This window comes from Delphinapterus leucas, chromosome 11 (genome assembly GCF_059928025.1).
Source record: "Delphinapterus leucas isolate spDelLeu-1000000601 "Yukka" chromosome 11, BTC_Dleu_Yukka2, whole genome shotgun sequence".
NCBI classification, from domain to species: domain Eukaryota; kingdom Metazoa; phylum Chordata; class Mammalia; order Artiodactyla; family Monodontidae; genus Delphinapterus; species Delphinapterus leucas.
In genome coordinates, this window is record NC_143139.1 from 43,811,251 (window position 1) to 43,838,286 (window position 27,036).

Here is a 27,036-nt window from a genome sequence, read left to right on the forward strand (position 1 = left end):
AACAAAAAGCCATTCTTTCATTTTGAGAAACTATCTGTAAATAAAGTGATAAGAACAAGTCACATTTGAGGACTTCCCTGGCGGTCCAGTGGTTAAGACTCTGCACTTTCAGGGACTTCCCTGGTGGTCCAGTGGGTAAGACTCTATGCTCCCAATGCAGGGGGCCCAGGTTCGATCCCTGGTTAGGGAACTAGAGCCCACATGCCACAACTAAAAGATGCCACATGCCGCACAACTATATTTGTGTCTGGGTTGGATATGGTCTTCGTTAAATGATGTAAGAAATTTGCTTGGCAGATAATCAGAAACACTGCTACTTACTGAATAATTGACATTTTACACAGAATCATTTCATGCTTAAAATACCACTTCGAGGTAGGTTTTATTATCTCCACTTTCCAGATGATGAAACTGAGGCTCAGAAAATTACTATAACTTGTAAGAAATATAGTAATACTAAGTGGCACAGTCACTTATCCAAGCTTAATTGATTCCAAATCTTGTGCTCTTTCCTACTAGGTTAACTGGCTCTTAATAGTGAATTACTTAAGTATACTGATGGAATTCAGTGGGGCCACTTTATCCAGAAAACAGATATCAAGCAAAGGACCAAAAATCTTGTCATTTAGGCACTTAAGAAGTAGGCCAGGGAAATAACAATGTTTCTCCATTCTGTTTGTTTGTCTTCATTTTCCCTTTAAGGGCCCTGTGAAGCATTCCAGGTATATTTTACCTCTGTATCCTCTGTGGTTGCTGTTCCAGCTGAACTTGTGACAATCCCAAATCGCTCCTTCCTCTTTTTCAGCTTCTCATCATCCTCAGACTGTTCAGGGACAAAGAAAAAAGGGCTGAAACAAGCTATCCCTCCATTCACAAGGTAAATGGGAATGAAATTATAACTCATTCGCTACAATATGCTAGCCAACCTTGTGTCAAGAACTAAGGATCACACCCACAGAAAAAAAACAGATAGGAAACTGAATAAGCTAGCATATTGTCCCTAGAATGACTAAAAACTTAATGTTAAGTAGGGCTTCAATACTCATAAGACAAGGAGAGTCAAGAAAACAGTAGGAAACACCCATAAAACAAATTTCTGTGCTAAAGAAATTTTTGTAGTTCAGAGATATGGAAAACTGAGGCTTTACTAATAATACCTGCAGAGAGCAGGTTGGTAGAAGGCACCCAAACTATTTGTTGAACACTGCTTTCAAGTTCCATTTTCTTGCTAAAAAAGGGAAGGGGAAGGGGGCCAGACTGGTGTTTCTGAAGAACTTACAAAGAAAGCTAAGTGTTATGAATACCCAGCAAAGTCATAGAAAGCTCTGAAGAGTTTGAAATGATTTTGAAATAAGGAAACAGCTGCAGTCATCTCTCTGAGAGAGATGCTCTGGACCTTTTCCAAGCATCCAAGAGACTCATGGTGTCTGCCCTGTAATTGGAGAGAATGTTCCAGCATACTATGAATTGGAGCTGGCCATTCTCCTATAGCATTTTAAAGACTAAGCTACTGTTCACATCCAGCACTGTTCAATGTCAGAGTCTCATGTATATTATATTCTCACCAGGACCTAAACCCTGCCACTTTATTTATCCCACTTTAACAGTTATTTATTTTCTCCTTTTCCACCTTCCCCTAATACCCTGTCACCAGCAATCAAAAGCCCAGCCCTAGGATTAGAAACATCTAAAAGTATGTGGGCTTCCTGGGTGTTTTTTCTCCCCCAAAAGCATTTCCTAGAACTTGACACATCTAGACAAAGATCCTATCTTCTCAGATATCCCAGGGGACCCTCTACTCCATACACACGTAACACCCTAATCATGAGCCAGGACAGTTTCTTTGACTTTATTTACAAAAGTTAACCAACATAAGGTCAGGTCAAACGTGCTGAAACAAACTTTTTTTTTTTTTTTTTAAACTGGGGTATAGTTGCTTAAACAAACTTTTGAGCAAGCTTACGTGTGGTGCTCCTGAGCTGGATTTTTTTTTTTTAAAAACCCAAGAAGTTCATATTCCTGACGTACATAGGCACGTTGTGTCTCTGAGTGTCCCAAAAACCAGAGTCAAAAGGAAAGGCAACCAAGAGGCCTACAGAGACACAAGAACTTTTAAAATACCTTTACTCTCAATGCCGACCATGGAGCTGCCTTTGTCCCTACGACCACAGGAACCACCTCTTGGTCAAAAGCAGGGCAGCTATACAGCCTTCTGTGTTCAATCTGTCTACCTAGCGCAGCTCTCTGAACACAGTAGTCAGGAGTACTTTCTCAGTCTTACTTTGGCTCTTTCAGCTTGAGAAACGTTCATTTTCTCGCTTTTGCGCCACCTGCCTTCTAGCAAGTAAGAAAGAAGCTAAGAAAGGTTGGTGGCTATTGAAGGACTGAAGAATCCTACACACAAGTTATCCCTTAATCACAGTGTATTACTAGAATAGAATACTGCCTACATACTTTTTCTGCCTTTTTCATTATAACCATCAGCAAATCCATAGTAGGTGCATAATTAATGTAATCTAAACTACTGTAAAACACTGAGCCAGGTTCCAAAGGAAAAAAGTATTCCTGTCTTTAATAATCATAAATTAAAATAATAATGATTATATTATAGCCACTAACATTTGGGTGCTTACTATGTGCCAGGTACTATATGAAGTTCATTACATTCAGTATCTCATTTAGTTGTTTTAACCATCTTAAACATATCAGGTACCATGACATACGTAGCAGGTCATTTTATAGATAAGAAAACTGAGGCTTTGAGAGAGTAAGTAACTTGCCCAAGTCTCACAAATAGTTAAGTGGCAGAGCCAGAAATGGAACCCAAGACATTTTACTCGAGAACCCACTTTCTTAACTTTACCAAAACCTCAGGTATCTTACATAAGCACTTCTTTGGAAGAAGAGTAGCAGAATGGAAGTAGTGCTTAATTTCCAAGGGAAGAAGGATCACTAGGATCCTTAGCTAAAAGTAGTTGTAGGGCTTCCCTGGTGGCGCAGTGGTTAAGAATCCACCTGCCAATGCAGGGGACACAGGTTCGAGCCCTGGTCCAGGAAGATCCCACATGCCGCGGGGCAACTAAGCCCATGCGCCACAACTACTGAGCCTGCGCTCTAGAGCCTGCGAACCACAACTACTGAAGCCTGCGTGCCTAGAGCCTGTGCTCCGTAGCAAGAGAAGCCACCGCTCGCCGCAACTAGAGAAAGCCCACACGCAGCAATGAAAACCCAACGCAGCCAAAAAGAAATTAATTAATTAAATTAAAAAAAAAAGTAGTTGTAAACTACTTCAACAACTTCTACATCACTCAAATGACTGGGTCAATGCAAGGATCCTACCCCCTTTCTACCATACCATATGCCTCTACTTCATAACTAACTAGGGCTCCAATTAGTAGTCTCATACTAAAGATTTTCTCAACTCAATTTGTTTCTAACTTTGGCTAATTGGCTATTCCATCTGTTGAACTGTATGAAAAGAATTAGGGTTTCCAATGAACACAGGCCTCACTATATTTTTCCTTACCAAAGTCACTAGGAAGCTTTTCTTGATTTTGTCTACCACCACTAAGATAAAAAGTGAATAAGGGATATAAATGGAGATTTCAAAATAAGAACCTCTATAGAACATTCTAGATGAAAAATTCTCCACTTCATTAAGCCTCCAGGCCAAGGAGGAAACAGCTTTAAGGGAAATAAAAGGAGCATACCATACCTACCCTTCTTGGGGATAGGCAGGACTAGATCGTATCTTGCTGAACTACCACTATTTACTTTCTTCATTCAGTTCAGCGCTAGGGATACTTCAGCACATTCACATCACAGAGGGAGATGTTACTGCTGAAACCTATCTACTCTCTCTGCACAAATCTTGGGGCCATTCCCTTCACAAATCTCATCACAAAGCCTACATCCATTTGGAATGTGTGGGACAGCCTTTCCTCTGGTTCTCTACTTCACTGTATCCCAAAATGGGGAGTTTGACTTCTAAATTAAATTTCCTGTGTTTCTTTTTGAGCTCAAAGGTGAGGAAAGAACGAGGGAGGAAAAGAAGCGGGGGGTGTCAGATGGATATATTTCTCTAGCCATTAAGGCTAGTATCAGAGATTTCCCCTTGAGATTCCTTTTTTAATCCTCTGGTGCCTTCTCCTGGAGATCTAGGCAGAGCATCTGCTCCAAGTATACCAGGGGCTCTAGGGGGAAAAAAAACAATACAGATGCCCCCACCTCCCACCCCCTATGAAGAGCCTGCCCACCCCTCACCCGCAGAGACCAGCGAGGGTTTTATTTATTTTGTGCATGCCTGCCCTTCTCTCCTACCCAGTGCCCCTCAGCTCCCCTCCTAAAGCCTCTTTCCTCCTTGCCCTGCAGGGAAAGTGCACAACAGGCCCAGTAAATCAACACAGTTCTAATGATCTCTCTCACTTGACCCTTCTAGCGTGACGGTGTCGCATGGAAACAAACGTACAATAAACTTCACTCCATCTTTAGCTCCTTGCTGACAGGTTTTGATTCATGGGATGGTGAGACCCATCTGAAGGAAATTACCTCGATCAAAATGCATCTCCCTCTGCATTCATCAGGCCAATGCTCCCCCAGGCCATGCTCAAGTGCACAAATGGGGTTGTGCATCTGCAGGCAGCACTGACCCCTCTAGCTCAGTGTCATATGCATTTGCAAACCTTTCCCTTCTTCATCCCTCCCCCACTTCCCTCCCACAAACCCTCAACCACTAACAAATCTTTTTTCTTCCCAGGGTTGCTCCCGTGTGGGAAGAATAGTGCTGGAATCTGAAACGCCCTTATTTGCTATCAAGTGAAAACTCTTCAAAACACACCACTTGCATCCAAAATCAGAAGAGAAATCTGTCCTCACTGACTAAACACAGGCACTGGATATTCAGATTGATCCATGTACTTCACTTCCCTCATTCTCCCACTCAAGACTTAAAGAGCAAGCCAACTAACTGACCGACGCCAATAACTTCAGCATACATGATCCTCACTCCTATCTCCCAATAACTGCCTTGTTTTCTTTTCAGAAGTTTGGTGATAAAAACAAGAAAGAGAACTGTGTAAAAGAGGAGAGAGGTCATATAAGAAGCACAGGGCAGGGCTTCCCTGGTGGCGCAGTGGTTGAGAGTCCGCCTGCTGATGCAGGGGACATGGGTTCGTGCCCCGGTCCAGGAAGATCCCACATGCCGCGTAGCAGCCGGGCCCGTGAGCCATGGCTGCTGAGCCTGCGTGTCCGAAGCCTGTGCTCCGCAACGGGAGAGGCCGCAACAGTGAGAGGCTCGCGTACCGCAAAAAAAAAAAAAAAAAAACTACTAAAGAAGCACAGGGGAGAAAGCATGATATATATTTAATAAAGCCAAATGCCCCCATGAATCACTATCACTGTATTTTCCATCATGGAATAAGATAGTTCCTAACTGAACCTTTCAGAAGACATCTTCAACTTTTCAAAATTCACTTTTCTTCTTGTTTCCCTTTCACATTTGGCACATCCTTGGACAATATAAAGAAAATGATACCTGCTGAAAGAAAAGACGGAGACATTCCAGGTTGCCCCAAGATACAAATTACATGTGTGAAAATGCTTGGTACATAGGAACTATCATATAAGTATTCAATAAATGTTAGCCATTATTTCTATTGCTTCCTTCTGGTCCTTGAAACAAAGTCTGAGACCACCAACAGAATTCTGAAACTAACAATGCCATTCATTCTTCTTCTACACTACAAGTGAAGTCATCAAAAGTTGTCAAGAAACAGACATTACCAAGGCAACAAGGAAATTCCCTTCAGTTGCAAGGCAAATGATATTTGGAAAGAGGATCAGATTTAAGGTTAAGTGTAGCAGAACAGTAACTCAGCAAAACCACAGTCTTCTCCATCAGGTACTATTAACCACCTTCTCTTTCTGGGACCTTAAAAAAAAAAAAAAACTATGCTGTCAGGCTTTAACTGATATCAACATCCCTAACAATTAATGACTACAAAAAGAGATATCTATATAAGGTAATGTCCAAGGGAACTGAGCAAGGATCCGACCTCTAACTGTAGATCCAATTCCAGGTACTCTAAAGGCCCCTGAGGAATTGCCTTCACTGAATTACACAACATCAGCTTCTATCAACACTGTCAATAACACTGAAACCATAATATTAAACCATTCATCCACTAGTCATTCAAATAACCACTGAGAGCCTACTTTGGGTCAGGCACTGTTTTCTGGCATTGGGAATAGAGAGATGAATAAGACAAAAATCTTTAACCTCACAGGGCTTATGAATTCACAACTGAATGACTATAAAGATGTGTGCCATTGTTCATTACATTACTGCATATTGAGGACTCATGGGGAAATTTTCTTCCTGATTCCCAGACCCCAAATAATTATGCTTTTGCTGAACAACTTGTTAGTTTTACCTTTTGAAAATCACTGTAAACAGTACAATTGTGTTTTCCTGTTTCTACTGACTGCTATAAAGTTTGGAGCAAAATGTGTGGTCTGTCCCTGGCAAGTGGTTTTGAAAATATTTCTATTGGAAAGGAGAGGCCAGAAGTATTGAGGTGAGAAACATGAGATCAAGAGACAGAGATCAGGGAATTTCCTGGTGGTCTAGTGGTTAGGACTTGGGACTTTCACTGCCAAGGCCTTTGGTTCAATCCCTGTTGGGGGAGGGGGAGGGAGAGAGAGAGAGAGAGAGAGATGGAGAGAGAGAGATGGAGAGAGAGGGAGAGAGAGAGAGAGATGGAGAGAGAGAGAGGGAGAGAGAGAGAGGGAGAGAGAGAGATGGAGAGAGAGAGATGGAGAGAGAGAGATGGAGAGAGATGGAGAGAGAGAGAGATGGAGAGAGAGATGGAGAGAGAGAGAGATGGAGAGAGAGAGAGAGAGAGAGAGAGAGAGAGATGGAGAGAGAGAGAGAGAGAGATAGAGAGAGAGAGAGAGAGAGATGGAGATCAAACACCCAGATCCAGAGGTAGAAACTTAGAAGACAAGATGACATAAAGTTAGTCACAAGGTTGGTACTGGTCCTTTAAGAACTTATTCCTCTCTAAATACAATGGAATTAATTTTTTAAAAAAAACAAAAAAACCCAAAACAACCTCAGTGCCCCAAGAAGGAAAAGGAGAGGGAATGGAAGTACAAAGTTATAGCTCAAAATTTTAAATTAAGGAAGGGCTCTTGTCAGTGGTTTCCATGGCATATACACTGTAGCCAGGAATTAAGTCCCAAGTGGAAGATCAGCTGCAACAAGTGGCAGCGTGAATATCACACAGATGCTTTCTAAAGTGATTGCCTCTTTTTATAGCAAAGATAAAGCATAGATAAAATCTCTACCCAGGGACTTCCTTGGTGGTCCAGTGGGTAAGACTCCATGCTCCCAGTGCAGGGGGCCCGGGTTCAATCCCTGGTCAGGGAACTAGATCCCGCATGCCACAACTAAGGATCCCGTGTGCCGCAACTAAGACCCAGTGCAGCCTAAACAAATAAATAAATAATTTTATAAAATAAATGAAATAAAATCTCTACCCAAAATGGAGTTCCAGCTTTACCTTCCAAACCCAACTTGTGTCTTCAAGATTCAAATTCAGGTGAACATTTTTCAAAACTTACTTATTTTATCCTGAATACAATAAAGAATACTGCTTCAAGCTTAGTGTGCTAGGGTTATTTGCTCTGCCAAAAGGAGTCTACTTTGATTTAATTAGCACCCCATGGGCTGTGCTAAAGCATTCACTTTTTTTTTTTTAAATAAATAAATTTATTTATTTATTTTCAGCTGCGTTGGGTCTTTGTTGCTGTGTGCGGGCTTTCTCTAGTTGTGGCAAGCGGGGGCTACTCTTCATTGTGGTGTGCGGGCTTCTCATGTGATGGCTTCTCTTGTTGCGGAGCACGGGCTCTAGGCGTGCGGGCTTCAGTAGTTGTGGCTCATGGGCACTCTTAGAGCACAGGCTCAGTAGTTGTGGCACACGAGCTTAGTTGCTCCGCAGTATGTGGGATCTTCCCAGACCAAGGCTCGAACCCGTGTCCCCTGCATTGGCAGGCAGATTCTTAACCACTGCGCCACCAGGGAAGTCCTATTTATTTGTTTTTATTTTTGGCTGTGTTGGGTCATTGTTGCTGTGCGCGGGCTTTCTCCAGTTGTGGTGCGCGGGCTTCTCTTGTTGCAGAGCATAGGCTGTAGGCTTGCAGGCTTCAGTAGTTGTGGTGCGTGGGCTCAGTAGTTGTGGCTTGCAGGCTCTTGAGCGCAGGCTCAGTAGTTCTGGTGCACGGGCGTACTTGCTCCGGGGCATGTGGGATCTTACCGGGCCAGGGCTCCAACCCGTGTCCCTTGCATTGGCAGGCAGATTCTTAACTACTGTGCCACCAGGGAAGCCCAAGCATTCACCTTTTTCAAGCTTATTTACCAGTGCCACTCTGGATCACAGAGATAAACTAGGAGAAACAAAACAGTGACCCAAATGTAACCAGGCTTATGTAGGGAATTTGAACTCAGTAAATCCCAAAACACAAAGCAAGAGTATTTACTGAATTCAAATAAAAGATATCCTCACTGTTCTTATAGGAGACCAAAAGAATTAACCAAGCCAGGTATTTTTTCTGGTCAGTACAACGAGCTCACCCACATCATTCCTTCTTACACTATGTATGAGAAGCAGAAATTCCAATCTAAACAATTCAGTCAGAGATATCCTTACAAGTAGAAAGGGACATTTCAGGGAAGCTTAGGTACTGCTGAGTTGGAGTTGGCCCTTCTCCTATAGCTGTTTTAATGACTGAGCTATTGCCCACATCCAACACTGTTCAATGTGTAAGAGTCTCATATATATTCCCAACAGGACCTAAACCACGCCACTTTATTTATCCTACGTGAACAGTTATTTTCTCAGAAGTCTTCTCCCTGGAGTGATGGAAGAGAGGCTGATAGTGAGCAAAAAAAAAACCCCAAATAATTGCCTCCTTTTGTAATTGAATTACCATAATAAGATGTTAATAGTTCTCAGGCCAATTTGATTTTCCAAGGGAATGTAAGGTAAGAGTGAGGCAAAAAGGAAGACAGGGAGCCTTCTGGTGACTTTCCTGACTTTCACTGCCACGTGACTGATGGCAGGATGAAAAGCAGTGCCTGGGGGCTTTCAGGCAATGGTAGATTAATAATGACATGGCCTTGACTTCCCAGAGGTAAAGGTTATGAAACACTCCAGGGTGAGTGGGCTTCTAATTTCATACTCTCAGGGTGAATGACAGCAACTGATGGTTTTTCTCTCAGAAACACTTTAATGCTTAAACACACAGCTGTCACCTCCCTGCCCCAGTTTCTGAAATTCATTTGAACATGTTTATTCCTCAGCATTTATGCCAGCCAGACCACAGAACACGAGGTGGTCCTAAAGACCAATGCACAGAGCCTAAGCAGGACTAAAGGTGAAGGACTGGACTAGCAGAGGGTCTAGTCCATCATCTTAGCACACACAGAGTAAAGAGATACTCTAATACCGCCACACATATACACATAACACACCTCCCAGTACAACAATCTTACCTACTCTCAACAATCTTTTTAACTGTTGAGATCAGATTCAACCTTCTAGAGCCAGGAGGATGCCAGGAACTGTAAAGCAACACCAGAATTAGAGACTACCAGGAACTGTATCTCCTCCTATCTTTACAGTATTTGAAGCCCCAGTACACAGTCAGCTCAAAACCAAACACTCTTCTGACTAGCTCCCATCACTTCTTCTCTCTTGTCCAAATCAAGCTTCTTCCCCAACCCCCACTCTTGTCCAACCCCGGAGGAGGTCGTCTCGGTCTTGCTCTAGCTGACTGTAGGACAAAGCAAGGAAGGTGGAGGAAATGAAGGCTTCACACTTGAGACCCCTGGAAACCAAGTTTCTATTAAAAGTCCCCACCTCCCTCCCTTAAACGTCAGGAAGCTGCTGCTTTTAAGGATAAGCGATGCAGAGCTTGGCAGAAATGTCAAGTCAATAGAGGGAAGCTAAAACCTTCCAAGGGGAGGTGAATTCTGTCTTAGCCAAAATATACAGAGAATGAAGGACAACAGTTACCTGAGCATTCAGAAATTTACAATGAGCGCTAGGAGAGCAGATTCTTTTCACCTGACATTTTAAAATGCAGATTTCTGGCTTCGCCCCAACCTAATAAATCTGAATCTCAAAAGCAAGAGCCTAGAGAACTGTAAGGGACCCCTGGTGACCCTTATGTGCAGCAACAGTTGAGAATAATTGCAAATAGCTTCGAGGCAGTTTAGACCAAAAAACCAAAACAAACAAACAAACCCCCACCCCACCCCCACACAAAAAAAACTCTCACAAAAACCCAATAGGCTGCTACTCCACTCCAACTTTCCCCCCAAAGCACTAGGGGCCTTCCAAAAAAGCTTATGCTTCCTACAAACAGGTTATCTCAGCTGCAGGAATGTGAAGGGGAAAAGAAAGCTATTAAGGAATCACAGCTGGCTCTAAGGCACACCTGTCTTGCTGCCTTCCTAGAATTCAAATAGAGGAACAGAAACTCTTTTACCAGGGGAGTTCAATACAGGAAGAACATGCCCAAGCAAGATCTGGGAACACCTCAGATACGTAGGGAAAAGAGAGAGGCAACCAGGTTCAAGCACACAAAGGTATTTTTTTTCTCTGTTGAACTGATACAGAGAAAGAGGGAGAGTATCAATAAAGTGGAGAACAGACAGGGGAACAGACGGCTTTTGTCTTAAGGCTCATGTGTTTTACTTGTACATACAGAGCACTAAACAGGTCCACCATATAAAACCTCTCATCTCGTGAGTCTGTTCGTTCATTTCCAGTTGCTCTTCCTCCTGAAACATTTCATACCCAAGATGAACATGACAGTGAAAATTCTGAAACTGCCCCCCTCTACTCTACCTAAATAAACTTTTCACCCAATAAATACTTTCTAACATCCAGACACCAAGCATTTCAAATATAATCTCCTTCTCAATAAGATATCTTCATTGCTAGGGATTTAAAGATTCAATATGTGATATAAAATCCAAATGTGGAACCCTCTGAAAATACATTTCTATATCTGTCCTGACAATCTGCTCTGGGGATGAGAAGGTAAAAATGGATTAAAATACTATCTTTAAAAATATGAGAAAAGAATAGCAAAGGAAAAGGAAGGGAGAAAAGGAGTTAACATTTTCTAGATCTTAACAAGGGGCCTCAGATTTTATTAAAAACAGGGATTTTGCTAGTTTGCAAAAATCACTACCAAGTATCTTCCTATAAAACATCTCACGATCTGATGCCCTGTCTCATTCCCATTTGCAACTTCAAAATCTATAGGATTTTATTTGACCTGTTTCAGCTTTCAGGCATAAAAAGCAACTTTACTATTTTAGTGAGTACATAAGAGGATGAACTATCATGTTATTATTAAACCTTACTTGAACCAAACCCATATGTATTCTTTAAAATGTTACCTCTCCTTATCAGTGTCAGCCTAACAAACAGTATTACTCAAGTATTAGTCTCTCAAGTATTAAAATACATCTTAAACATTCCTATACTGCTACTGCTCACATCATGAGGAGCGTTTGAACACCAAAATTTCATACCCCCCAAAAAATTAATAACACAAACACAAACCAAAAGAACAACAAAAGAACACCCCACACTTTTTCCTCCCATACAGATTTTGAAGGATGGACAGACTTGGATTCAGAGGGTTAGCTCACATTTCACCATAGCTAGGGAGAGTATCTGGAGTGATCAGACAGATATTGCTCTGTTTAGAGAGCCAGCTAGCTACCTGTCACCTCAAAATTAGACATACAACTAGATATACAATCAGATATGATTTACAGGTGGGTTTTAAAAACCTTACATGCTAAGAGTCTAAGAGTGGCACTTTTTAAAAAACTGGCACTCAGGGACTATCCTGGCAGTCCAGTGGTTAAGCCTCCATGCTTCCAATGCAGGGGGCACAGGTTCAATCCCCGGCTGGGGAACTAAGATCCCACATGCCGTGCAGCACAGCCAAAAATTTTTTTTAAAAAAAATTAAAACTGGCACTCAGAGAATGACCCCACCCGAAGAACCTGGCTGGCAAAAACAGCTGAAGGTATTTAAAAGTAAAACAGACTTAACAGAATGCAGTATTCCCCTCCTTTTCCAGGGTATGTTTACTCTTGGGGCAAAGACTAAGGGGGACCACAGAGAGGCATAAAACTTGTTTTTTATCTAAGTCATCAATTCTGACACGTTATAAGAAGGAATGCAAAGACATTAGTGGGGGCGGGGTATCAAGCAGAGGAAACAGAAAAGAGAGTAAGTTTTTTTTCTTACTACAAACTTTTGTGCCTCTAGTTCTTTAGGTTCAAACTCAATGAATGAAATCAGAGAGAAAAATAAAATGAAGTGGTACAATATCCTAGTGGTCTCAACCACATACCTTAGGGAAGTATAAACCCTCCATCACAAACTTCTCAAAGATCCAATTTACAGTGAGCAGGGCAAAACACCAGCCACAAATGCTGATATAGCACCAAAAATTTTATCTTGCTTCCCCCAATTTTTAAAGTTTTTCCTCTGAAGTGGTTAATTTATATTCCTAACATTTCTTGTCCAACTTTTTTCTCAACCATGGCCAGGTAAAAAGTATGTGTTTGAGGTTTAGGGTATAGAGGGAGGGTAGAAGTTGAGCAAAGAAAAACCTGATTCCTATTTCTCTAGTTAAAATTAGAATCCATTTTCAACAGCCCTGGGCAGGAGAGAAAAATTCCATTCTGCCTCTTTGCTCTTCCAAATTCCTATAGCCAAGTGGTTCAACAGCATTTGAATGGCACACATAATGACATCATTGATTGGAATCATAATAGAGGGGAGTGAGAAGAGCGGGTGTGGGGGGGAAGTGGGAAGGGAGGGAGGTAAAGATGTATTTGTGTTACAGACAAAAGACAAGTTCTGTTCCTCAGCAGGGACAAATGAAGAACCAGATGAAGGGATAAACTGAGGTCAGAGAGTTTTCCCTATTGTTTCCTCTTTAAACAGCTCCTTCACCACTCCCTCAAGGTTTGTTCCAAAGGATGGGTATAGAAACAGCAGCGTATGTGTTTTTATCTTAGAGGAGGAGGTAGAAGAAAAAAAAAGCCAAATATTTATTTTCAAATTATTATGAATTAAGAAGGGGATTTAAAGGACTGGTTAGACTTTAGTTGGGCCCAAAAATGCTCTCAGAAATGCTGAGGACTATGTGGGGTTGGGTCTTGGCTTTTCTGAAATTCATCTTCTCTAATAGCCACTCTCAACTGCCATCTCTATGTACTATATAACCTGTTCTTATCGTCTTTTCTTGTTGGTTAATGTAAGTTAAAATAATACAATTTTTCAAGTGGAAGAAGCATTTTTGGGGAAAATGACAATCTAGGATGAAGGAGGAGGGGAGGGAAATTTCCCCCCAAAGCCCTTTATCAATGAAATACGATGACTGAGAGGATCTACACTGAAGTTTTTTCCATCTGCAATCCTACTACCTGCATTTTTCTTGGTCTCATGGGGCACCATGAGAAAAGGAAATAGAGAATTAAGTGTTGCCCTTGGCCTAAGTACCGCTGCTTGAATATATGTGGTTGGAAAGAACCCAATCCTACTCAGCATGCTACTTTTCCTGGGATCTAAATCTCCTACCTCTTTAAAAAATATTCTACCAAACTCCTCACCATAGCTTATGGTTCCTCAGGTCCTTACAGTTCCACGTTGACAATGTCCTATGCACAGTCCCACAGTTCTTCCTTTGGAACAGGTTCGTATATACATGCCTAAACTAGTTAACAAGTCCCAATTATAGACCCTCTGAGAAGGCTGGTGACCAAATTTTTTGGGGGGGCCATGCCACACAGCTTGCAGGATCTTAGTTCCCCGACCAGAGACTGAACCCGGGCCCCCGGCAGTGGAAGCTCAGAGTCCTAATGACTAGGCCACTAGGGAATTCCCTCAACTTCTAAATCTATACTGTGGGGGCTTCCCTGGAGGCGCAGTGGTTAAGAATCCGCCTGCCAGTGCAGGGGACACGGGTTCGAGCCCTGGTCCGGGAAGATCCCACATGCCATGGAGCAACTAGGCCCGTGCGCCACAACTACTGAGCCTGCGCTCTAGAGCACGCGAGCCACAACTACTGAGCCTGCACGCTGCAACTACTGAAGCCCGCACGCCTAGAGCCCATGCTCCACAACAAAAGAAGCCACCGCAATGAGAAGCCCGCGCAACGCAACAGAGTAGCCCCCGCTCAAAGCCCGCACGCAGCAACAAAGACCCAACACAGCCAAAAATGAATTAAATAAATAATTTTAAAAACAGAAAGTAAATCTATAGTGTGAACTTCCTTCTTTCCATATCCCACTGACTAACCTCTGTACCAAAACCCACTGCTGAAGGGAAGAAACATTCTTCATTTATTTCAGATGGTGGAAGGGAATCTCGATAGAAACAAATAGGCCTTCCAGAAGAGAGTGAATGGAGACAAGCCATAACGAAATTTGTGTGCTAGAACAGGGGTCCCCAATCCCTGGACCACGGACCAGTACCGGTCCATGGCCTGTCAGGAACTGGGCCGCACAGCAGGAGGTGAGCGGCGGGCTAGTGAGCAAAGCTTTATCTGCCGCTCCCCATCGCTCCCATCACCCCCTGAACCACCCCCACCCTCCCCCCACCCACACCCCCCTCGGCCGTGGAAAAATTGTCTTCCACGAAACCGGTCCCTGGTGCCAAAAAGGTTGGGGACCCGTTATGACAGAAGACACTTGTGCCCTCCTGTGCTTGGAACTGACTCTTTGTCCCAGTTTCCTCTTTGATATCTCAACACATTTCAGCGACAAGCTCCTCAAAAACAATAGGTCCAATGTCTCTCTCACTCTGAAGTGGTCCATCCCCAACAAATGGTGAGCAAAAATATACAATTATATGAAAGGTTCATGAAACTAATCACTGCAGCCACCCAAGACTCTTTTAGTTACCAGCCTCAGCAATAAGAATATAGTCAGTGGAGGAATATTTAATTCGTTTTTATCAATATATTCTAACACTGTGTATCACAGAACATTCATCAGGGAAGAAAACTGGCAAAAAGCATGAACATGGAAAACGTAGCCTTTAGGGTTTACAGGCCCCTTAAGATAACTCATTAGGACAGTTACCTATATGAAGAACTACAAGTACGGAAAACTCAGTAATATCCTAGTAGAGAAGTAAGGAAGATGTACTAATGTCAACATTTACTACTACTAATCAAGAATCAAGAAGCAGTAACACATGCCCCTCACATTCTCGGGAAGGGAGAAAAGTATAAACCACACTCCAGTTTTCTGCTTAGTGCCTGGGCCTGGTGTTTTCGTTTGTGTTTCTTTGTAATACTTACCTAGCTGGATTTCCTGTAACTTCCTCAAGTATCAAGTTTCACTTTCCCAAATGTGTCAATGTTTGAAAATAAACAAACGAAAAAAACAATCCATGCAAATTAGCTACATCAGTTAACAATACATCTCTAAGCCCAGACCTAGTTTCTACCAAAACTAATGTCTTATGACCATCATATATTAACTGAGCTGGCTTCCCATCTATTTCCCTTACCCATTCCTTTTAGAGATGAATTTCTTATGTGCCAGGCCAAGTCCTTCACCAAGAGGACTGACCCAAACGCTGCTTCTCTTGGGAGGCATGGAAAACTGACAGAGAAAAAAAAACAACCAGTTAAGCACAAGACTGAAAACTTAGCTGGTGATCAATCAGAACCAACCAGGCAGAGGTTATTTATCTGGGTTTTGTTTTGTTTGAGGGGCTGGGAGGTTTCTCAGCCCACTGTCACTATGAAGCTTATAGGAGAAAAGGCATGCCATTCTATCCTCAAATAGTCGAAAGAGTTGGAGGGGACAATTTACAGCCTCTTGTGTAAAAAATGTCCATAAATGCCAGTGCCATTCTTTGCCCTGTCACTTCCCATTATCCTAAACTAACAGGATTCTATTTACTGAGACTTGAGCTGGAAACATGAACAGACAGGTCTTTTTCTTGAGTAGGGGGAGAGAGGGAAGATGGTTGAGGGGGGGCACATTTCTTGAAGTTTCTGTGTACTGCCTAATGTGTACAGTATACTAGTGGAGCTGAAAAGTGAAATATATAAGCAGTCATGCAAAAGTTAGCCAAGGAAGAATAGCAGAAATTCGATACCCTCAAATTTATAATATGCTGAAGCCATATACCTAAAATATGAAGAGGAGATGGTCAGATTGTGACAGTTAAAAAAAAAATCTGGGGGCTTCCCTGGTGGCGCAGTAGTTGAGAATCTGCCTGCTAATGCAGGGGACACGGGTTCGAGCTCTGGTCTGGGAAGATACCACATGCCGCGGAGCAACTAGCCCCGTGAGCCACAACTACTGAGCCTGCGCGTCTGGAGCCTGTGCTCCGCAAAAAGAGAGGCCACGATAGAGAGAGGCCTGTGCACAGAGATGAAGAGTGGCCCCCTCTCGCCGCAACTAGAGAAAGCCCTCGCACAGAAACGAAGGCCCAACACAGCGAAAAATAAATAAATAAATAAATAAAAATTAAAAAAAAAAAATCTGTCACAAACACTACGGCTCACTCCTCTCACACATTCTCTCTCTTTATCATATCCACTGGTATGCAGCGGATTCTACTGAGGAGAAACCATGATGCAATGAGGGCCTTAAGCTAGATCAAGCAAACACAAACTCCATGCAATGAGGTGACAGAGAGTGGGTCTCTCTCATTGCCCCTTTTAGGATACTAGGATGAAGAAGAGGTTTCTTCATATCACCTGTTAACCTCCAGTATTTGCACCATATCTAACCGAATAAAATCTGTGCCTGGACAACTGTAAAACTTAAAGACAGATGACCAAATTACACAGGGAGGCTATACTGAAACCCAGGACCCCAGGATGAGGTGGACATAATTGTGCTGCTCTGGCTGTTCCATAAATACAAATTTAATCATATCACTAACCTCTGGCCAAGCCAATACTAGGTTGCAAATCATCTCTGGTGATAGAGAACTGTCAAACACAGGACTCCGAACAAAGCAACTCTTACTGACAACGCAGCCAGTTGCAATTTCATGATTTGGGTCTAGAACACTACGTTCTAGAAAAAAAGTTACTTGAAAAAAAGAACAGTTCCTCTGCTTATCTCTTATTCCCTTTCCTCCAATTTCTCTCCTCCTACAAATTCACTCTGAAACTGCTTATATTCTACAAGTACTAAAAAACTCTGGGCTATGGAAACAGTGATCCAAACAGGTGGTCTGATAAGATTTCTATTCTACTTCCAAGTATGAAAGCTGTGTGGGAGATGTAAGCTGGACTTGAGTTGTCCAATACACACGTGGCTACTTAAATTTAAAATAATTAAAAATTCAGTTCCTAGTCACACTAGCTATTGTGTGACTATACTGATCATTAGCCGCATGTGACTACTGATCACATTTCAGGTGATCAATAACCACATGTGGCTAATGACTAGTGTATAGGTATACCTTGTTTCATTGTGCTTCGACTTGTACTTCACAGATATTGTACTTTTCACAAACTGAAGGTCTGCAGCAACCCTATGTTGAGCAAGTCTACTGGAGCCATTTTTCCAACAGCATTTGCTCACTTCATGTCTGTGTCACATTTTCATAATTCTTGCAACATTTCAAACTTTTTCATCGTTATTATATGTGTTATGATGATCTGTGATCAGTGATCTTTGATGTTACTACTGTAATTGTTTGGGGGCACCACAAACCATGCCCATAAAAGACAGAGAACTTAATCAATAAATATGTGTGCTCTGACTGCTCCACCAACCGGCCGTTCCCATCTCTCTCCCTCTTCTCAGGCCTCCCTATTTCCTGAAACACAACAATATGGAAATGAGGCCAATTAATAACCCTACAATGGGTTATTTAACTGTTCAAGTGAAAGGAAGAGTTGTACATCTCTCACTTTAAATCAAAAGCTAGAAAGGCATGTCAAAAGCTGAGAGAGGCCAAAAGCTAGGCCTCTTGTACCAAACAGTTAGCCAAGATGTGAATGCAAAGAAAAAGTCCTTGAAGGAAATTAAAAGTGCTACTGCAAGGAACTTTAGAAAGAGAAGAGAAACAGCCTTATTGCTAATGTGAAAAAAAGTTTAAGTGGTCTGGATAGAAGATCAAACCAGCCATAACATTCCCTTAAATCAAAGCCTAATCCAGAGGAAAGTGCTAACTCTCTTCAATTCTATGAAGGCTGCTGAGAGAGGTGAGAAAGCTGCAAAAGTCTGAAGCTAGCAGAGCTTGGTTCCTGAGGTTTAAGGAAAGAAGCCACTTCCATAACATAAAAGTGTAAGGTGAAGCAGCAAGTGCTGATGTAGAAGCTGCAGCAAGTTGTCCAGATCTAGGTAAGATAATTAATGAAGGTGGCTACACCAAACAACAGATTTTCAATATAGATGAAACAGCCTTACATTGGAAGAAGGTGCCATCTAGGACTTTCACAGCTAGAGAGGAGAGGTTAATGCCTGGCTTCAAAGGACAGGCTGACTCCCTTGTTAGGGGCTAATGCAGCTGGTGACTTTAAGTTGGAGCTAATGCTCATTTACCATTCCGAAAATCCTAGGGCTCTGCCTGTGTTCTATAAATGGAACAACAAAGCCTGGATGACAGCGCGTCTGCTTACAACATGGTTTACTGAATATTTTAAGCCTACTGTTGAGACACATTGCTCAGAAAAAAAGATTCCTTTCAAAGTATTACTACTCACTGACAATGCACCTGGTCACCACCCAAGAGCTCTGACGGAGATGTACAGTGAGATTAATGTTGTTTCCACTCCTTCTAACACAACATCCCTTCTGCAGCCTACGGATCAAGGAGTAATTTCAACTTTCAAATCTTATTATTTAAGAAATACTTTTCATAAGGCCACACGTAGTGATTCCTTTGATGGATCTGGGCAAAGCAAATTGAAAACCTTCTGGAAAGGATTCACCATTCTGGATGCCATTAAGAACATCTGTGATTCATGGAGAGAGGTAAAAAAAAAAAAATCAACATTAACAGGAGTTTGGAAAGAGTTGATTCCAACCCTCATGGATGACTTTGAGGGGTTCAAGACTTCAGTAGAGGAAGTAACTGCAGATGTGGTGCAAACAGCTAAAGAACTAGAATTAGAAGTGGAGCCTGAAGATGGGACTGAATTGCATGTTACAGAGAAATAATTTGTGAAAGGAAGAGTCAGTCAATCAATGTGGCAAACTTCATTGTTTTTTGGGGTTTTTTTGCGGTACACGGGCCTCTCACTGTTGTGGCCTCTCCCATCGCGGAGCACAGGCTCCAGACGCACAGGCGCTGTCAGCGGCCATGGCTCACGGGCCTAGCCGCTCTGCGGCATGTGGGATCTTCCTGGACCAGGGCACGAACCCGTGTCCCCTGCATCGGCAGGCGGACTCTCAGCCACTGCACCACCAGGGAAGCCCCATTGTTGTTTTATTTTAAGAAATTGCCTAGGAAACACATTTGTCTAGAACTCCACACAGCATATGATTTATATTTACTACATATATATTAAACTACATATAATATTTCCTTCATTTTGTACAACTCCTGGACAAAGATGATTTATTTTACATTATAAAATTTTACATTATAAAATTAATTTTATAATGTAATTTATATATCTGTCCCATCCTTAATTCTACTTCAAGTGATTTTGTAATGCAAAGTAATTTGGAGAATCTATTAATTATGTGAAAGTAACATTCAGGAACAAGGAATAGATATAATATTTCTATACACTGCATTTTGTACTAAATTTAGGAAGGAACTGAAACATCTGTTTTCGTATATAAAGCTGAATTTTTAAAAATAAATAATAAGCATAAATTATCTTACAACACAATTATTTCAGCTGCATCTTAGTCACTCCTTGGCAGTCTGAGGTTCAGAATGCCACTTGGTTGCATTGGTTGTTTGAGGACATTAAAAGCAAGAACTTTTTAAATAAAAAATGCATTTTTGGCAAAAAAAAAAGGAAGAAAAGAAAAGAAACTGTCACAGCCACCCCAACCTTCAGCAACCACCATCCTGATCAGTCAGCAGCCGTCAACATAGAGGCAAGACCCTCCACTGGCAAAATGATCACAACTTGCTGAAGGCTCAGATGATGGTTAGCACTTTTATTTTAGCAATAAAGTAGTTTTCAATTTAGGTATGTACACTGCTTATTTGTGACTCACTTTACTGCAATATTCACTGTATTGTGGTGGTCTGCAACTGAATCCACAATATTTCTGAGATATGCCTATATTAGATAACAGATTATTTAATAGAACAATATTTTGTAGAATATTTCTATCATCACAGAAGGTTCTACTGAACAGTGGTGGTCTAGATAGCAAAATAGCAGGGACATTTTAATGGTTTGTGAGGCAACTTAGAACAAACCATTGAAATTAGGATAATTCTGAAAATCAGGATTTATGATCAATGTAAATGGAACCTATACTCAAAAAGGACATCTCAGAAAGTCACAAGCCTCCAAGCAAAGTGGTCCTTGGAAGAAACTGTGTATACTCTAGTACAGTGCTACTCAAAATGTGGTCTGCCTCCTAGTGCTTGATCCCTAAACCGTTTATCAGTCTAGAAATAAGTCCAGAAATTGAGAGTGTTTAGAAACTTCCAAGTAATTTAACATTTCTTTGACATTTTTATTTTATTTCGCAAAAGTACCTCTCGACAATGAATTGGAAATTTTTAAAAACTAGTCTTTCGTCACAGAATTCGCAAAGCACTACTCTAGAACATATGTGTGACAATGAATGTTATTAGAGAACAGAGCTCATACAGTTAGAGTTCTGCCAATTACTATTATCTCATTTTAACCCTTTAGAATTTAAAATGGGAACTGTAATCCTATCAATGATCAACTGAAACACAGAAGTTAACTGACTCAAAGTGATAAAACCAGAACTGAAAACCAAGGAAGGAAACTAAAATGTATTGAGGGTCTGGACGTCCCTGGTGGCGCAGTGGCTAAGAATCCTCCTGCCAATGCAGGGGACACAGGTTTGATCCCTGGTCCGGGAAGATCCCACATGCTGCGGAGCAACAAAGCCCGTGCGCCACAACTACTGAGCCTGAACTCTAGAGCCTGAGAGCCACAACTACTGAGCCCTGGTGCCACAACTGCTGAAGCCCGTGTACCTAGAGCCCGAGCTCTGCAACAAGAGAAGGCACCACAATGAGAAGCCCACGCACCACAATGAGAAGCCCACGCACCACAACAAAAAGTAGTCCCTGCTCGCTACAACTAGAGAAAGCCTGCGCGCAGCAACAAAGACCCAACGCAGCCAAAAAAAAAAAGTAAATAAATAAAAATTTTAAAGCATTAAAAAATACATTAAAAATACATAAAAACAAAAATAAAATTTATAGAGGGTCAAAGTGTCACTATGTTAGGGAACTACAAATATACATTTATTCTACACAAACATGATGTTAGGTGTTACTCCCAGTTTTATAGATGAGGATCAAAGAAGTTTAGTAATTTGCTCAAAATCAATAAATGTATCCCTTCATGTTTTACTCAGCCTCCTGTGGAGGCTGAAAACAGGTCAAATATAGAGAAAGATTCCAGGGAAGGGAAGGGAAAAGACTGATATCCTTGTATAACTCAGGTGGGCAGCACAGAGTGACAGACAATTCCTCTTAGGAATGTGTCCCTATGAGCTAAGTTGTAAGAGATATCGTGTTCAATTTTGTTTATTTTGATAGAACACACAATGTATGGCTGTTGGCATAACTGATGCCATCTTGTGTCCATTCAGTTCTTCCTGTCCTTCCACTGACTCTACCTAGGGCTGTACTGTGTAGTACAACTCTTCTCTGTCATCAAGGGCTCTGTAGTTAATAGATATTGTTTAATGATCATTAGGTCTGGGTGGTCTCTATACTCTGTTAGTCTCTAAACAACAATGACGACCTTCACTGATATATTCATGGTGCCCACAAGACTAGTTACCCATTCATAAATCTTGACTTGGGAATGCACTTCCTGTTTCCAAGCATGTACCCCCAAACCCTGGGTTAACTTAAGTATAAAATTGGCCTAATGGCCCCTCAGCAGTGTGGAGTGCAGCTGTGAATGCTTCCAGATTGTCGTCTACCTCATCCTACCCTGTAAGTAAGTTACCCTATAATAAACTGCTCCATTGATTATATATATGGAGCTGCCTGCCTCATTTTTCAGTATCAAGATACCTTCTCAGTTCAGTGGGTACCTTTTGTTCCCTCCGTCCTCCAACACACAAACTCATACAATTCCCTAATGGAGTGAAGTTATTGATGAGATTCTCAGATACCTAGGCCTCATATACAAAACAAGGAGATAGATGATAAGAAGGGCCACGGATCCAAGGCACCTTTTCCCCTGACCATCTTGCAAAACACAAATGACTTCTGGTTTATAATAATTCTTCCCTATTAAGCTGCTTGTGGTTTAAGAATCACATATTCTGCCTACCTCTCAACTCCTTTACTTTATTCCACATAAACCACCAAATACTCCTACTGAATACCGATGGTCTCAGCATCAAGTTGGGCAAAAAGACATGATATTATATTTCTGGTAAACACAAAAAATGTAACCCAAAGGGAAGGAAGATGAAGCACAGTTGTGTACAAGGTTATGAGTCTCACAGGGACACAACTAATGTTTATTTTTATATACTCAATTTTTCTTTTCTAAGCAAAAATATAACTACCGTCAGGTAAGTTTTTTCTAATGGATTTCTAGAGAGCTAAATGCATATTTAGTGGGAAATAATTTTTTTTTTCCTAATGATGGTTTTTCTGGTTTGAAATAGTCTTCCTTTAATCCTGCCACCACTTGAACAACCAAGAAACGTGCTCTCATTCTCACAGAACAAAGATTAAGAGACTACCGGCTCTAGGCAAACAGGAAAGTCCTTAGCATTTTCTCCATTGTGCATAGCAAAACTCCAAACATAACAATGCCCTGTAGAATTGATCACTCCCCACAGCATGGTGTCAACAAAGTCATCTTGCTTACACTAAACAGTATCAGTTAGCAGAGGGGCAGAAAGAATGAAACAATTTTCTCAGTTTTGTTCCAAAGAACCTCCAAATTTTACTTTTAGGTACCTTTGACCTAAAGACAAGACTGTCTTCCCCTGATTATTTAATTTCCATTATGCCTATATCAGAAGTTAAAGCAGATGTAACGTCACTGAACTCAACAAAGAGAAATATAAACCTTGTTCTAACAGCCAGCATGGCAGCTATGCAAACAATCTGTAGAAAAAAACAATTAACTTTGTTAAACAATAGCCATAATGTAATCAATAGTCAGTGAGAGGAGGTGATAGTCAAAGGACTGCATTAAATGAAGTGCTGAGTAGCCAGTTCTATTCTTAGGACAGTCATTTCCAAACTATGTAGCCCCAAGCTGCTCTAATGTTGCAAAAATAGTACCTTACCTTTCTGGAGATTGAAGAGACATTCAAACCAAATCTTTGAGCTCTTTCCTTTAACTTATCCAGGTTAACCTACAAAAAACATAGGAAAAAAATATTTAAAAAAAAAATCAGGGACTTCCCTGGTGGCGAAGTAGCTAAGAATCTGCCTGCCAATGCAGGGGACACAGGTTTGAGCCCTGGTCCAGGAAGATCCCACATGCGGAGCAACTAAGCCTGTGCCCCACAACTACTGAGCCTATGCCCTAGAGCCTGCGAGCCACAACTACTGAGCCCACGCGCCACAACTACTGAAGCCTGCGCGCCTAGAGCCCGTGCTCCACAAGAGAAGCCACCGCAATGAAAAGCCCAGGTGCCGCAACGAAGAGTAGCCCCTGCTCACCCCAACTAGAGAAAGCCCGCACGCAGCAATGAAGACCCAATGCAGCCAAAAATAAATAAATTTTAAAAAAGAAAAAAATCAAAACAGAAAACACAGAAGGCACAAACTATGGTCCAAAGCTAAGAATTCAAATAAGCCTATACAACATCAAAGATACCCTATGTGCCAAATTAGGAAACTAAGCAGCACTCATCCATGCCACTAATTATTAAAAGTTCTCTCCTGGAATGCAGTGAAAGATTCAGCCCTGCCTCTTTCATTCATCAAAGGTGGCAAAAGCCTAGGGAGGGTTTAAGATCAAAGTAGGCCAAACACTGCTTGAAAAAGCAAACAAATGTCTAAATCATCACCTCCAAACAAGTCCATCATTCACAGTCCCAAATTGTTAATTCCTATACATAGCCTTTGCAAGTAGTTCTTAACCCTATGCCCTAGCAAAGAGAAACTATCACTGCAGCTCTCCGTTCTTCAGAACACAAATCTACTACCAGTACCCAATTCAATTTTCTTCCTTCCTTTTTCTTGGAAGCCTTGATATAGAAGACATATCATAAGGATATTTGGGACATTATCATTACTACTACTACTGCTACTAACTTCTACTACTACTACTAAAACATTTCACCTTCACTTATATTATTAAACTGTAATTCCAAGAGCAGGATTTCATAAAGCTACACATATTTCACAGCATTTGCTTGCATTTTCTAAACATGCTGACAAGTCATAATGGTCCAGAAGGCGTACTATCCTAGTCTTCATTCTCTGGTATTTGACAGGTAGTGTTGAAAATTATCAGTATCTACAAAATAGAACTCATAAGTTGCTTCCACAGATTCTCTTGTGGTAATTAAGAGTCTGACATTATCCAAAGCCACTGCATGAGGCCCTAAAACTCCAGTACCATAAAACAAAGAGTTATATGGATTGCCCTCTAGCTAACAAAATCTACCCTTTTCAAGAGGAGTGGTAGGAAGGAAGATGTTTATAATGACTTTGAAGATGCAGCAATTTTCCTGACCTCTCAGTGCCTCAAACAATTCTTTCTATTTAGGACATAAGACACTGTACTGAAAACAGTCACCAAACTCATATTATCTCAGCTTCCTCTGATCTGGGGAGAAGGAAATCTGTAACTTAACTAACTATACAGAGTTAAGATTTGGCTCTCAAGGTTAAGAAAAAAAAAAAGATTTCTTACCATAGGCTTGGCATCAGATGACAGGCCTAAAGAAATAAATTTAAAAGTTTTATTTAATATTCTTAAAAGTCATAAAGGAAGCTGATGTCTTTGAATCAAGTTAGATAGCATAGAAATCATATATAGGACAAATATATGAAGTTAAAGAAAAGGCACAGATTACATCTAGAGACCATGTCTGCACCCACTGCTGTTGGGAACATAAAATAGTACAGCCACTTTGGAAAACAGTTTGGTAGTTCCTCAAAAAGTTAAACATGGAGTTTACTATATGACTTAGCAATTCTACTCCGAGGTATATACCCAGGAGAAATGAAAACATATATCCACACGAAAACTTGTATATGAATGTTCACAGCAACATTAGCCATAGTAGCCACAAAATGAAAACCCAAATGTGCATCAACTGAGGGGTAGATAAAATGTGATATATCAATACAACCTAAGATTATCTAACAATAAAAAGAAATGAAGTAATGACACATCCTAAAACAGGGATAAACCTGGAATACATTATGTTAAGTGAAAGAAGCCAGTCACAAAAGACCATGAATTGTATGATACCATTTATATGAAGGCAAACTTACATATATAGAAAAAACTTAGTGGTTGATTAGTGGGGTGGGGCAGAGGGAGCAGATGAGAAAAACTGCTAATGGGTATGGGGTTTATTTTGGGGATGATGAGTATGTCCTAATATTAGACTATGATGATAGCTGTACAACCCTGTGAATATATAAAAAACACTGAATTATATACTTTAAATGGATGAGTTGTATGATATATGAATTATATCTCAATAAAGCTGTTAAAAAGAAGAGAAAAACATCTTATCTGGACAAAAGACCAGAGTTACTATTATAATGAGTTAAAATTATGGCTTCTTAAAGCGAATGTTCTGTCCTGAAATTATCACTAAGAAGCAAATAGTATATTAGCCTGTAGGCCCAACCCCAATCTAGTCAATAATTATTTACTTAAAACTTCTCAGAATTTTATTTTAAGCAATCTCAATATTGTAATTGGTTCCCTAACTTTCCACTGTAAACTTTCAGGTATGGACTCAACTTTTACCATAACCTATGTACTAGGAACTGTTACATATTTTTATGTCCTCACTCATAAAACAGTATTTCCTTTTACATGTTGCCAAATTCTACTCTTTTAAGAGCTACTCTGTAGTTCTAGGATTATATGAATAACACTGAATGTTACCTACACATTATTTTATTGGTCAGTTTTCCTCTTCAGGCTAAGTATTAATTTTAACTTTTGCCTTTCTTCAAATAGCACCATTTAATAATATCTTTAAAAACTTTTGGGACTTCCCTAGTGGTCTAGTGGCTAGAACTCCACACTCCAAATGCAGGGGGCCCAGGTTCAATCCCTGGTCAGGGAACTAGATCCCACATGCCTCGACTAAAGATCCTGCATGCCACAACTAAAAAGATCCTGCACGTGGCAACGAAGATCCTGTGTGCTGCAACTGAGACTTGGTGCAGCCAAATAAATAAATAAATATTAAAAAATTCTGTTGTACCATCACCAATCCTATTATCTCTCTCTTGATATAACTAAATGTCAGAGAATATTCTGTTTCTAAAGCATGTAGTGACAGTGACCAGAATTTTGCTGGTCTTTTATTTTTACTTATTTATTATTTTGACTGCATTGGGTCTGATTTGTGGCAGGTGGGATCTTTCGTTGTGGCACGTAGGCTTCTCTAGTTGTGGCACACGGGCTCCAGAGCACACAAGTTCAGTAGTTAAGGGGCAAGCGGGCTCTCTAGTTGTGGTGTATGGGCTTAGCTGCCCTGCAGCATGTGGGATCTTAGTTCCCCGACCAGGGATCAAACCCGCGTCCCCTGCATTGGAAGGTGGAGTCTTAACCACTGAACCACCAGGGAAGTCCCTTGCTGGTCTTTTAAAAGGCATA

The 27,036-nt window shown here is 41.1% G+C and overlaps 1 protein-coding gene across 3 annotated transcripts in view; it reads right to left on the reverse strand.

The window, feature by feature from the left end:
• SARNP (SAP domain containing ribonucleoprotein) overlaps window positions 1–27,036 on the reverse strand; it is a 52,143-nt gene that overhangs the window by 2,482 nt on the left and 22,625 nt on the right. The window contains exons 8-11 of one of the 3 annotated variants that reach the window (XM_022571923.3): window positions 25,102–25,127; window positions 23,522–23,590; window positions 9,554–9,622; window positions 734–823 (exon numbers count right to left, since the gene is read on the reverse strand). In XM_022571923.3, the coding sequence (XP_022427631.1) occupies window positions 9,599–9,622; window positions 23,522–23,590; window positions 25,102–25,127 (119 nt within the window). In that variant the 3' untranslated portion in view covers window positions 734–823; window positions 9,554–9,598. Of the gene's footprint in view, window positions 1–733; window positions 824–9,553; window positions 9,623–14,715; window positions 15,713–23,521; window positions 23,591–25,101; window positions 25,128–27,036 lie in introns of those variants that run through there. The other 2 variants (XM_022571922.3, XM_089920846.1) reach the window with 2 other exon arrangements.